At 32.8% G+C, this 14,537-nt stretch overlaps 1 protein-coding gene across 2 annotated transcripts in view; it reads right to left on the bottom strand.

The window, feature by feature from the left end:
* Window positions 1-14,537, bottom strand: part of CADM2 (cell adhesion molecule 2) — a 1,084,478-nt gene that overhangs the window by 63,822 nt on the left and 1,006,119 nt on the right. The window contains exon 8 of one of the 2 annotated variants that reach the window (XM_035015153.1): window positions 5,644-5,763. The exons of the other annotated variant lie outside the window; for it this stretch is intronic. Within the exon in view, the coding sequence (XP_034871044.1) occupies window positions 5,644-5,763 (120 nt within the window). The remainder of the gene's footprint in view (window positions 1-5,643; window positions 5,764-14,537) is intronic. 2 annotated transcript variants of the gene reach the window in all.

Genomic DNA, 14,537 nt, shown 5'->3' with positions numbered 1-14,537 from the left:
ATATAAAATATTCACTTATGAATACTAATTTTATTTTATTTTATTTTATTTTAAATATTTTATTTATTTATTTGAGAGAGACAGAGATAGTGAGAGCAGGAACACAAGCAGGGGGAGTGGGAGAGGGAGAAGCAGGCTTCCCATGGAGCAGGGAGCCCGATGAGGGACTCGATCCCAGGACCCTGGGATCATGACCTGAGCCGAAGGCAGCTGCTTAACGACTGAGCCACCCAGGTGCCCCCCACTTATGAATACTAATTTTAAAAATATGATAGACATAACCACTGATACATGTCATTGTCTCATATATATATATTTTTAAATTTTCAATACCTTTATATTGTTATCTGTATAAAGTGAGGATACTGCTAAGGATTCCTACAGTATGACATAGTTATGAAATTAAAGCTCTATGACATGATCAAAATGAAAAAGATTTTCAAACTAAACACACCATGCTAAAATAATATTAATATCAGAAATCACATCAGATCATTTGGAAGCATTTCATAAATGGTCATATTTAACTCATTAACATTTATCACAGTGATCCAAAAAAAACACACTAGAAACATTTGTGAGAGTATATGTATGCCATGTGAATTGAATGATAGGGTTAATCAGGCCACTAGACTTAAAAAAACCCTGCAATTTCCAAAAGTAGAAATTAAAATGTCTTGTAGCAATGGTCTTTTGTAATGAAAAAAAATTTAAGAGATCTATAAAATGTTCAGGTTTTAGGTATATAATATAAATCCAGAGTAAGTGTATAAACTATTGCTATACTCATGGATAGATAAATTCTATATGCCCTAGTAACATTTTATCTAATTTTCCATACAATCAATAAAAATTGGGCTTAAAAGTAATCAGTACACTAACACCAAAAAAACTTTGCCAAGTTATATATATATATAAAATTTCAGTAATTGCATGATACAACTATAGATAAACACATTTGTTTTACTAAAAAGAACTGAAAAATAATCCTATTATACACTGAGTGCTGATTATGTTTCCAGAGCTTTAGATATTATCTGATCCTCAAGACAACCTGGGAATTAAGTGCTTCTATCAAGTGTTTCTCATTTTTCTGATAAAAATGCTGAGGCTCAATTTGATTCATTGTCCAAGACCTTGTACTCACACCCAAAAATGCCTCTAGAGCACATTTTTTTTCCATCTTGCCCAGAACTGCTCAAGTTTGCTGGCGTCTCCATGTCTTGACACTTCTATTTGTAACAAGATAGTGCTAATTGCTAGCTTTCATTCCATATGGAATGGAATGTATAGAGTATATACATATATAATAGTATATGCATATATATGTATAGAGTATACACATATATGTATAGAGTGTATACATATATACTAGTATAAACTAGTATAGAGGCTCCTCTTCCTCCTAACAGAAACGCATTTTACATATAAGCTGAAGAGATGTGAAAATTCTCAAAGTTGTGGCTGATGATTTGAGGAGATTCTTTTGTTCTGTTTCACCTTGATTTCTAATACAGCCACAGGTGTGATTCTTTAAATGTATTTTAAATTGTTTGTTTATCATATCTGAGGATGGGAAACTTAGTAGCAGTGAAAGAGTGTAGATGGAGACATGAAGGGTGATTTATTTGCAGACACTTATTAAATATATAGACAGGTAGGTAAATGTTATGGTTTATGAAATTTGAAGAAATAATATTTAAACCTCATAAAATCAAATATAGTTACTTTACTTTAGATTATTGAATGAAAAGGATGAAACAAACAAACAAAAATCTGCAAGATGAAAATATTGAGTTCTCTTTAGTTCTCACCTTTTCTTGGGCAATACATTCTTTTTTTTTTTAAGATTTTATTTATTTATCTGACAGAGACACAGCGAGGGAGGGAATACAAGCAGGGTGGGAGAGGGAGAAGCAGGCTTCCCGCAGAGCAGGGAGCCCGACACAGGGCTCGATCCCAGGACTCTGGGATCATGATCTGAGCCGAAGGCAGATGCTTAATGACTGAACCACCCAGGCACCCCTAGGCAATACATTCTTATTATAATCCTTTTTTAACCATAATTTTGAAATGTCTTTTACTAATTTATAAGTAAATGAATTGCATTCAAAGAATAATTGCATATGAAAGTTCTAATAGGCAATACACAAAGAAATAGCATACAACTTAAAAAAGAGAGTACAAAATTCACAACAATGTGAAAACTAGTATAGAGCTTCTTCAAAAAAATGATTACTTTTTTTTTTTTTTTGAGAGAAAGAGCATGGGGGGAGGGGCAGAGGAAGAGGGAACGAGAGAATCTTAAGCAGGCTCCAAGCCCAGCGCTGAGCCCGACGTGGGGCTCCATCTCACGGCCTGGATATGACCTGAGCAGAAATCAAGAGTTAGACCCTTAATCAACTGAGTCACCCAGGCACCCCAGAGCTTCCTCAAAAAATTAGAGATAGAAATACCATATGATCCAATAATTCCACTAGTGGGTATTTGCCCAAATAAAATGAAAACACTTATTCAAAAAGAAATATGTCTCTGTCATACAAATAAATAAAATCTTAAAAAAAAATATGCACCCCTATGTTTACTGCAGCATTATTTACAATATCCAGGATATGGAAACAACTTAAGCGTCCACTGACAGATGAATGGATAAGGAAGATGTAGTGTAACACATGTACACACACAAACGTACATATGCACATGAATATTACTCAGCCATAAAAAAGGATGAGATTGTGTCACTGGCAACAACAGAGATAGACCTAGAGGGTTTTATGCTAAGTGAAATAAGTCAGACTGAGAAAGATAAATACCATACGATTTCATTCATATGTGGAATCTAAAAAAAAGGAAATGAATAAAACAAACGAAAAGCAGAATCAGACCTACAAATACATAGAACAAACTGATGATTACCAAAGGGGAAGGGGGTTAGTGGGTGGGCAAAATGGGTGAAGGGGAGTGGGAGATTCAGGCTTCCTAGTTATGGAATGAATAAGTCACGGTAGTAAAAGGCACAGCATGAGGAATATAGTCAATGATATTGTAACAGTGCTGTATGGTGACAGATGGCGGCCCACTTGTGGTGAGCACAGAATAATGTATAAACTTGTCAAATCACTATGCTGTACACCTGAAACTAACATAACATTGTATGTCAACTGTACTCTAATTAAAAATTAAAGAAGTCCTAGCTCTGATGAAATGCACATTCTAGTAAATGAAAATGGAAATGAAACAGATAAATATATAAAATAATTCATAACAATGTTTATGTACTGACTGAGTCTTCCACTCCCTCAAATATGGACTAGAACATTAACGATACAGGTGCACTTGGTGGCTTTTCCCAGCCCCCGGTGGTTTGTTGAAGATGGGAGAGAAAAGTAGGCATTAGACTAACATTTAATGTTATTGCTGCCATTTTTTTTTCTATACAAAATAACTACTATGAAGGGCCTAACTTCTAAAATACATTTTTATTTCCACATATTTTGGTGCCTTTTGAAAAAATATCTTCCAATTGTTAAGTAAAAGTAACAGGGAATGGTGTGTGGCTTCTCTGACATTTGTATGTTCCTCTGCAGAAAAGATTAATTCTTTACCACTTTTAAAGTCTATATTATAAAGTTCACAGAACATTTTAGGAAACCTGTAAAAAGTGAATTTACTAGAAAAAGTAGAAAATTTATTTCATTTTAACAGGCTGCTTCAGATGCAATAAGTAAGATTCCACTTAAGATGCATGTGAACAAATATAAAATGTTATTAAACACCTCACTTCGAAATAAAACATTTTTCTCTTATTTTATTCTAAGAGGTGTGTGTATACATATATATGCTCAGAAAGGGTATGAATACTTTTCCTTCATTAAGCACAGACACTGGTTACTTAGGAAGAATGCATTAATTTAATTGCTAGTGATTTTAGATACAACATGTTTAATTTCCATAATGGCACCGTCTGGCATGACCCCATATATATAGCAAGTCCTCAATAAATGTTTTTGAAGAAAGAAGGAATAATTGACAATTAGGAAATTTTTTTTGTTATAAGTAGGTCTTCAAAAAAAAAAATCAAGTCAACGTCACTATCCTTTTCCATCAAAGTGATCTGTCTTTACAGTCAGAACTTAATATTATCACAGGATTTTGTTAGTATGCACTAATTGCATTTCACTTAAATTGTTATTTGTTAAAAATCTTTGGAAAAATAATAAATTGAAGCACAGTAAAAATTTAGGTATCTTTCATTTCATATAATATCACAAAGCATTTTTTTACCTTTTTTCATTTTTATTACTTTCCCCCATTCCCATATAAATTGTTATGAGAAAGATCTTTAAATTCTTCTCATTTATAGATTTAGCTCAAATACAGTTCACTTAATAATACTAATATAAACATAGGACTTTTTGAGAAAATCTTATAGCTACTATCATCAAACTTCAGTTATCAATCATATATCATATAATAGAGTTGACATGATTAATAAACATTAATAATTATCTAATATCAGATATTTTTCAGAAGCAAGAGAAAAATATTATGATAACTGTTACATTAAAGCTAGCAACTCAGTTTAATAGTCTAACTGAACAATCTTTACAAGTGAAGGAAAATAATGTTAAGCCCAGTACTTAGTCCAACTTTAATTAACATATATTAATGTAAAGTCCCCATGATTTCAAGTTAAATTGTTAAGTTTAACACATATTAGTATAGCCAACATGACACAAAACATGTATAAATACAAAAAGACAAACTTAATAGGACAAATTCTCTTTGAACATTGCTTATGCAAAAATTAAGTTTAAAATCTGTTTCCTATAATGCACTCGCAATTTTTTTAATTTCTTCATCACCTACTAACCACTTAATGACTGCTCAGGAAAGCTTTTTTAATATTTCCGAACCATAATGCAATTATTTTTTGCCTTTAAAGATTAATTCTATTTCTTCAAGGTTGCTTTCCTTAAAGCAAAAATATTTATTAATAAACCAATACCAGAAATTACTCACAGAGCCAAATGAATTCCTATCGTCCTGGACAACTTTATCAATATTCGTTTTTAGAACATTCTGTTAGTAGACTAAATAGATCTACTCAGAGAATCCCTTTAGGATGACTCGTTGAATATTTACTTAAAAGTTCTATGTGATGAATAGTTTCTAACGATCCCATGAATTATGCCAATTTTTAGAACACATTCAACACTGTGGATACTTTTAATCCAGTGGCAGAAGAATAAGTCATTAACATTAAACAAAGATCTTTAAAAAGCAAAAGCTACCTTTTCAACCTTGAACACTTTATTTCTTTGCTTATATTTATAAGGCAAGACAAAAAGAAAAAAAAAAGTGTACCATGTTCACATTTAAACTTGCTCAGTGTTTGCTCCATATATTTTTAACCTATATTCTGGAATATTTTCGTAATAGTTATAAGTGGCACTAAAAAAGTTAAAATGTACCATCTTGCCTCATATTCTATTCCAATAACCCTAACTGATAGCAATTTAGGTGACTTAATTACTTCTTATAATTAAGTAAAATCGGATCTCAATTTTTCTACCCTTTAAAAAAACCCTTAAAGCTTCATTTAATGTGTTTTCCAGGCCATAACAAAGAAGCATACTGTACCTCTTACGCTGCTGGTTGTTGCAGATGTGGTTGGGCTGGTTGTTATGGCTACAGTGGTTGTGACCCTTACAGTGGTAAGGGAGGGGATGATAGTAGTGGGAAGCAAAGTGTTGGGAACATCTGGTGAGTGGAAAAAAACAAAATATAAAACAAAATCATATCATGCAAACAAAAGATTCAAATTATAAATACATAGGTCTTATTTAGGTTTAACTTTAACAGGCTTACACAGATTATCAGGCACAAAGCTGGCTGTACCACATGGTTCTTGTCATTTTTTTGTTCACTTCTTTTTCCTGTTCCCACGCAAAGCAAACACTTGGGAGCGATGTTTGAGAATAAGCAGATTGTTTGTAACATGTAGAGTGAAATTTAAAATGACAAGAATTCATTTGTTCACTGAGTCATTTAAAAAGTGTGACATGCAGTAGCAAAATACAAATAGGTAAAACAAACAAACAAAAAGACATGCTTTGTCAAAGAAGTAAACAAAGAAAAAACACAACAGAAATAAACACAAATAACACCACTATATAAGATTAAAGAAATGTTAATGATGGATGAGTATATGCATGTTAAATGCTCTTTGATTTTTTTTCTTTTAGGAAAACTTAATGGTAGGAAATAAGATGACAGCAATCTTTAGAAACAAACAAATAAAAAAAGAAGCTAATTGTTATTATTATTACTTTGCTTTTCTTTTTCTCACAAATGATGTTAATGTGCAGCTTAGAGTCTTGCAATTCTTACCCTGATTAGCTGGTAACGCCTTCTAACAATTTTGCAGTACCTAGGAGTCTTTAACAAGTATTGAGTCAACTAAAATGGAACCCAATATTCTGAAAGGTTTAGGATTTATTTTATTTGGCATAAATAGGAGAGGTGATTGAACATAGACTTGAGCCATAATATTCAACCCCTAATCCATGATTAGTAAAAGTTGCCGAAAGTTAACGCTAGATTCCAATACAGAAAACATAACAAACAGAAAGAATAACTTAGAATTTTACACCAAAATCTTCCTTTCACTCAAAACTGGCTGAAAATTTGAAGAGTAGCGGAGGAAACACTGAAACAATGTAGCCAGTGTCAAGCTATAGAGCCTCAGTAAGATTCTCAAAAAGTCAAATCTTGTCTCAAGTGGATAGGCATATAATTTACACAGCGAGGAAAGGAGAAACAGTTCACAAATTACCTGTAATTACTGTGCTGGGGTTTGATTTCACATGTTTGCCCCACAGTCCCTATATAGTCAAAGTGTTTGACAGATTATTTTGCTGTTAAAAGGCTTCCTGTCATTCTCTCAGCTAAAGTCTTTTGAGTCACACCAAAAATTTTCTAGTCTTTTACTTCTGATAAATTAGCCCTCCTCAATTCTCAGACTTGAACCTGCTGGATTCTCAACACTGGAGACATCAGAAAACAGTAGGAGCTCACTCTCTTATCTTGGGTATTGATGTTTACACCTGTTTTTCAACAGGGAAAATGCTTCCTAGACAGTCAAATTAAGAAAACAACCTTCTAAAAACTCAATGGTGGTACGTTAATCACTGGAGAAAATGGTTATTGCCTGGTGTGCGATTACCATGATCATAAAATAGAACTGACTTTAACAACATTATACACTGAATAAATATCATGTATATATGCACGTATACCCCTTATTTACTAATTTTTATAATACTTATTTTCATGGTAAGCTTCCCTAAATGGCTTAGGCAGGCAGCAGGTAAATGCAAGATATTTTCTAAATTAAAAAAACATGAGTAATCTTAATTTTCATGCATACCTAAAATAGAAAATAATACATTCTTTGTCGGCTAGTAAAATCCTTTGCTCATTAGGATCTCAAAATATATGTATTTAATTTATGCAGAGGGAAATGACTTACAAGGCTATCAAACACAAGAACATATAATGATATCAGCCCTTTAAAACTCCATGTAAAGAAACTAATACCACCAAACACAGCACAGATGATAAAATCTTAGGTTATTTGCTATCAGACAGTGAGTTAAAATAAGATCCCATTAGATCTAAAAAGCAGCCTTTCAAAATCAGCTAATACCATTCAATTCCTAAGAACTGGAATACAAATAATAGGTTTTGGTGGTGTTTGTTCATTTTTTAAGTTAGCCAAAAAAACATTATGTGGACTTTTTTTTTTTATTCCATATCAACAAAAATGAGTAATAATAAATCTTGATTTGTTTTGGAGACAGTCTATATATTTTCAGGTACTATGAATATTTTTGTATAAACCAAACAATATCTTTATTTCCTATAACTGTGAAAATGAATGAAATTTAGGGCTTTTCCTAGACTAATAATTAATGAACCAAAAAAAGAAAAAAAAAACCCAATAGTTTTAATAATTGTTAATCCACTTTAAGAGAACTGCCCTAGAGTCTTTTAAAGTGTCCAGACAGATAACACTACAAATCATTATTAGCTCATATTCTGACTCCTGCTTTATCAGCCCATCATTCTCCCTCATCCTTTCCTTTTGACTTCATATGTACCTAAAAACAAACCTGCTGAAAGAAATTTGATGGAAAACACTTTGGTCCAATGACAATTGGGCCAAGAAAAGTATCTGTCGAATAAGAAATATCTCCCAGTCACTGTTACATTTTTAATCACTACTAACTTTATTTCATCCTGTGTTCTGAAACATTTTAAACATTTTCATTTATCCTTTTTACAGTACATTCTTGTTTATCCAATTTTTTCAGCTCTATTGTAAAAGAGCAAAATTTGGAATAATCTAAATACTGAACACCAGAAGAGTAATCAGAATCAACTGAAATTCAGCAACACAGGATCAGTTGGAATTCACTGGAATTCTCAGGAAGATCAAAAAAATTGTATGATACTTCTCTCTTCTACCTAAACTTTCTGTCTGCTCTGATTTTATTGACGTCAGTCTCCACACTTGACAATTAATCCTTGAAGGGAAGAACTCTGCCTATTTTTGTTAGGATCCTAGCACAATTTAGAAGGTGTATAAATACTTACTAAATGAATTTGTTCATAGCATAATAAACATATAACATATTTTAGGGGATCTAAAAAAGTCCATTTTTTTTTGACAGGGTCATCTAGTTAATATAAAACTAAAAGATAATTTTTTTACTTTTTTTTATGTAAACTCTACCTCCAACGTGGGACTTGAACTTACGACCCCAAGATCAAGAGTCACATGCTCTACCAACTAAGCCAGCCAGGTGCCCCAAAAGATAAAATTTTAAGACCACAACTTACAGCTTCTTCCTTCCATAAATATCCTTGCTAACAAAATGAATTATTGCCCACCTTTCCTGCTACTTTGAAAGCAGTGTGAGCCTGACCCGAGATTCATGTCCTCCATGCCTCCTTAGGAACTCTCTTCATTTTCACCTAATTCGAGACTTTCAGAGAAAGGGTAACAGGCCAGGAGGTCTCATTAAGTAGATCCTATTGTGATCAGTAATAAGAGATCACAACAAATTTATGAACTGTCTATATTATTATCCCCACTTAATGGATGAAAGAACTTTGAGATAGAACTTCCTTGTCTCTAAATTTAAATATATATGCATATATGTGTATATTAGAGTACAGAGAGAATATTTTATTTCATATGAGTATAATGGAGAGGTTTTTGGAACACTTCCACCTCAAGATCATTTATTTTAGCTGCCTGACTGCAACTCTTGTCAAAGCAGAAATTAGAAAGAGAATCTGAGCTGCCTTTCTAAATCCAAACAGATCTGATTTTCACTCCTGTAACCGATTGGCAACAGTTAGCATCATTTCCCAATTGTTTAAAAGGTCTGGTTTGGTGCATTCTCTTTCGACCTTTTATTTAGATATTGATAGTGAAAATGGAGCTACATTTTCAAAAGGAAACATGACATTAGAAACACTAGTACCTATCATTTGTCTCATTTTTGAGGTATCTAGAATTCTGTACATTTTTAAAACCATTATACTGTTAATACAAAGTACTCAATCAAATATAGTACAGGATAGAAAATGCAGGTCATTTTTTCCCCTTCCAAGACATATCCATTTATTTTTTTAAGAATAAAAATACACTAATCCACATGCAGAAGAATTATACACATGCACACACACATAATAAAAATAACTGAATCCTGATTTAACATTAATTTACTGTTCATAAAGCAAGATAATCTGCAGTCATATTAACATTATATGTAATTTGCTGAATATGACTTGTCGATTTTAGATCTTAATACATGCCTTACATTTTAATATCATATGATTAAAGGATGTCTGAACATGGATGCTAAGTAACTATAAATTTAAAAAATAGAGAAATGAATGGTTTGTGACATAAATTATGAATATCAAAATTCAGAAATGATAACTATATAGTAAGTTAATCAATTAACTACATGGCATTTCATCTCTGGTTTCTACAATACAAAAGATGGCGTCAAATTTTTTATTGCTATTTTCCCTGGAGAATATCTTATTTGAATCAAATAATATTGAATTTGCCTGAAAAAAAAAGTAGTTACAAATAAAATGTTCAGAATTTACAATTTGCAAAAGAAATTAACTTTATTATATATTTCCTAGATGTTAAGGCATAAAGAATGAAGAGTTAGTAATTGATAAAATACGTAGTGGATAAAAATGGTATTTGGGGAAATGAACAAAGTAAAAATAATCTAATTTATTTGTCTAGATAGATGTATACATAACAAAGTCAAGGATTTGTTGAAAGGAAAAATAGTGAGCATTTTTGATAGGAAACTGAAAAAAGTAAAGGTTCTAAGACATGAAAATATATGCTTATAGTTTTACCTACACATAAGACGTGAATTACAATAAATTACACTTCTCATTTCAGTTGTAACATATATACTATTTTCCTGTAAAAGGAAAATTCAGGAGTATTTCAATAATGTCAGACAGAACTCCAAATTTAGTCAATTGTACAATTGCATATTAGTGCAGACAAAGTCTAAGTAGGCAGCCAAGAGTTCTTCATGTGAGTGGGAGCTGGGTTACAAATAAATGCAGTATAAATAGTGTGGGTTACTTCTGTAAGAACCTCCTCACTTGCAGAAGCACAATTTCAGCTCCCACAACAAAGTTGTTGAATCAGGAAACTGAAATCCATGTCCAGGGACCATGGCTAAACTTTGTTATGACTAATTCATCAGTCCATCATCTCTCCTGATCAACCTGCTTGATTCTGCCACGAAGAACTCAAAACTGCCTCCACCATTGTTGTTAGGCACTGCATTGGAACAAGAGGGGCTAGAGTTCCAAAGAGCATATATGCCTGGCTTCTTTTCTTTATTTTTCCTAGTGCCCGGTTAACATAAGCAAAGAAGCCAAAGTCTAGCACACAAGAAGACATGTGCCCCTGACGCAAGTCTTTTCCCAAAATTCTAGACTTCTTGCTGTTCTTCTCTTTGCTGCCATGTACTCAGAGACATGGCCTGTTTCCTGACATTAATTATTATATTTCTTGTCTTTTAAGTTTAGTTAAATATGATCTCATCTGTAAAGCATTAACCAACTCTGCAGAGTTAATCTCTTCCTTCAAAGCACCCTCAAGGCACTTAGCACATACTTCTACACATGCTTGTTATATATTACATTACCATTTTATTTATATATCTATCTCTCCAATTAACTTCAGGCTCAGTAGTTATAAGTCAACATGTCTTAGTCTTTTAAAATATTATTTTGCTGGTGGGACAAGTTTACTCTGACTCAATGCCCCAGTATTTTCCAATCTCTGTCCCTTTCTTGATGTACCAATAAAATGCTACTCCCAAGTTTCAGCCTGATTTGGATCTGCTCTGTGAAGACTTCCTTAAACAAATGAATATCAACTGATGCCCCTTCTTTCTGAATATCCATCTTTTTTTTTTTTTTTGAGTTTATGTACTGCTTCCCTCATTTTCTTACCAATAGCCCCATGCCAACAATGCTTTACCTTCGTGGCCGACCATTATGGGCACAGCCAGAGTTACAGGCCTCTAACTAGCTCCATGTCCGTATTTCTCTCTCCCAGTTGAGAATAAAATACATGTGTGATGCTATGTTAAGATTTTTTAAATTTCTCTGATTTACATAATCAATTAATACATTCTATTATTCTAACTCTTATTAACAATAAAGTACTTAGTACCCATAATATATACCAAAGCTTTTCACGAAATTGGTGGTTGAAAACAGGGAGGCTATAACATTTATTTGGCACTAACATGCATTGCTTGTATTTTATGTTCTTCACAAGCCAACAAGATGATAAGATAACAAAGAAAACAGAATAATGATACACTTCCGTGCTTCCTACAGGTACCTAGTTCTATGCTTTGAATTTGACTGGGACTTTATAAATAATGCTCTTACCGGTGGTAATGACAATGACGTCAGTAGATAGGGAATAGTATCATTTTTAATAACATGAATCAGTAATTGAGCCTTATTCATGGTTAATTTGTGCAAAAAAAAAAAAAAAAATCTCCCCTCCTTCCTATTACCATGTCTGAGATGGTTTTTTAGAAATTTCTGCTAAGAGTCTTCAAGTCTAAATGATTATTTAAAAAATTAAAATGCAGCACACTGAAGAATCTTATATTCTGAATGTGGGTTTTCAATGTTTTTAAAAGTGTTAGAGCTCTAAATCATATCCAATTCAAATAATAGAAAAGTGCCCTTTTTAATCACATCCTAATGAAGGAATTAAAAAAAAATGCAACCACATTTTGTTACTGGAGCTTATTAGAGCACAGCAGATCCTGTATAACCTTGTTAAAATGAAATCAGGTTCCAACAAGCACTGTATACAATAAATTGAAGAATGGTGTAGCACCTATTTTCCAACAACGTGCTTTTCAGGTTAAAGGTATGTTCTGTTCTCTACAAATGCAGTGCACAATAATTTCTAACTTGTCAACCTGTTTTGTTTTCTGGCAGTTTCTCTTTTTAAAAACAGCATTCTGGCCCATTCAGAATGGATTTTCTAAGCAAAATTAAGTCTAAAGAGTCCCAGAAGCCCAAGCTGCTTGTTTCTCTCCAAGGACTAGTGTTCAATAGGGAGAAAAATTGCTACCATTTAGTCTGGACTCCATATGTCTACTTTCTTTCTGCTTTATGTCACTAACTCCCCAGGGTGGTCCAAGGGTAATCAAGAGTGAGTCCAAACCAAGGATTATTAGTGGAGATACAGACGGGTCAGAACTCAACATATATTAGAAGTATTAAGGTAAGAAGTGTCTTTTTGAAAGAAGCTATTCACATTTCCTAACCTTAAGAAATAATAGGGCATCCTTAACCTTCTTACTGATAATTGCACTGCCACTGGAAGCAATTGTAAGAGGAAAAATGTACTGTATTGGCTTTTTTACCTGTGCAGAGAAGGGCATTTATCTGTTCCCATTATGTTCAGCTACATGTAGCAGCCTATTTGGATTATAGCATAAGAACGGATAACAGCACCAAGGCTCTTACTTAAATGACAACCACCAGGCTGACAAGGCCTCAACTTGCCGGTGCATGCTTCCTCCTCAAGAGCCATATGGTAACCTCATCTGCTTCATAAAAAGGAACCCTTCTCAAAATTAGATTTGAATGAATCCCCTTTTCATCCCTCTGATAGCTTCCACTGGCTTCACATACTAAATGGAATCCTCATGCAATAATAATAATAAAAAAAAAGGCTGCTTTTAAAAAATGAAAAGTACTGCAATTTTAAACTGTAGGTGGTAACCAACAGTTCCATGTAATTACAAGGAAAGTTTATGAATAAAATCAGCCTGTTGTTTGGAAACAAATGGATGCATTTTTTTCTTTTAAAATATCCCTTCACATTCCAAACTGACAAAAGTGAAGTAAAATTTAAAGTAGGAAAAAAAAAATCCTTCCAAGTGGAGGATCCTACATTATTTAAGCTCCACCTACTTCAATGCGATGAGCTCTTTCTTAAAAGTACTTTGCCAGAAAGTAAATCAGATGATATGGCCAAATACTTTAAGTTCTGTGAGGATAAAAGTTTTGTTTGGGAGAATAGTTCTGTCACTGGTTAAAGAAAAACTCAAAGCAAATATGAATACACGTAGGAGACACGTGATCTAGTAGAAAAGTACTGATTGAGAAATCCAGATACTGACCCACATCCCTAATGTTCAGAGTTCTCACACAAAGCAAGGTCTTTCCTAACCTTACAACAGATTATTAAATCAACTGGTTCTCCCCTGGGATTTGGTTATACAAACTGATAACCTTCCCCAAGTTATTGACATTTAAAATATGCTCTCAGTAAGAAAGTAAATATTTTACCAAAGTAAAACATTTCTAACCATGGAACTTCATATTCTCCTGAATATGTCTCTTGGAATATTCCAAATAATGAAGGGACCCTGAAAACATCTCTGAAGTTGCATCATGGTGAAGCACAGGAGTGAAAACTTTTCACTTTTTAATTTTTACTAAGAAGTCGAGGCATAATAGGGAGTGTTTATTTATCTCTTACAGGATCAGCAGTGCTTGGCCAAGCACTTGTATATAGTAGATTCTTAAGAAAGATTTCCTGAAATAATGAAATATTAGGTAGTATAGCATTGTAATATGATTTTCAGAAAAAAATACATATTTGGCCAGAAATAAATATTATCTTTATAAATGATGTTATAGACTTCCAAAGAACAAATTCAATTTTTAGTAAGCAATAATCACAGAATTTTGCAAAAAAAAAATTAGACATGTGAAGTCAATTGCATAAATCTTCTAATTTCTAGGGTTGCTTTTTTTCCTTTCATTTTTTTTTTAATTTAAATTCAATTAGCCAACGTATAGTACATCATTAGTTTCTGATGTAGTGTTCAATGATTCATCAGTTGTGTATAACACCCAGTGCTCAT

The sequence above is a fragment of the Mirounga leonina genome, unplaced genomic scaffold (assembly GCF_011800145.1).
Source record: "Mirounga leonina isolate KUSES-001 unplaced genomic scaffold, KU_Mleo_1.0 Mir_169, whole genome shotgun sequence".
NCBI classification, from domain to species: Eukaryota; Metazoa; Chordata; class Mammalia; order Carnivora; family Phocidae; genus Mirounga; species Mirounga leonina.
The sequence above is the reverse complement of the archived record's forward strand: the minus strand, read 5'-3'. Positions and strand labels throughout refer to the sequence as shown.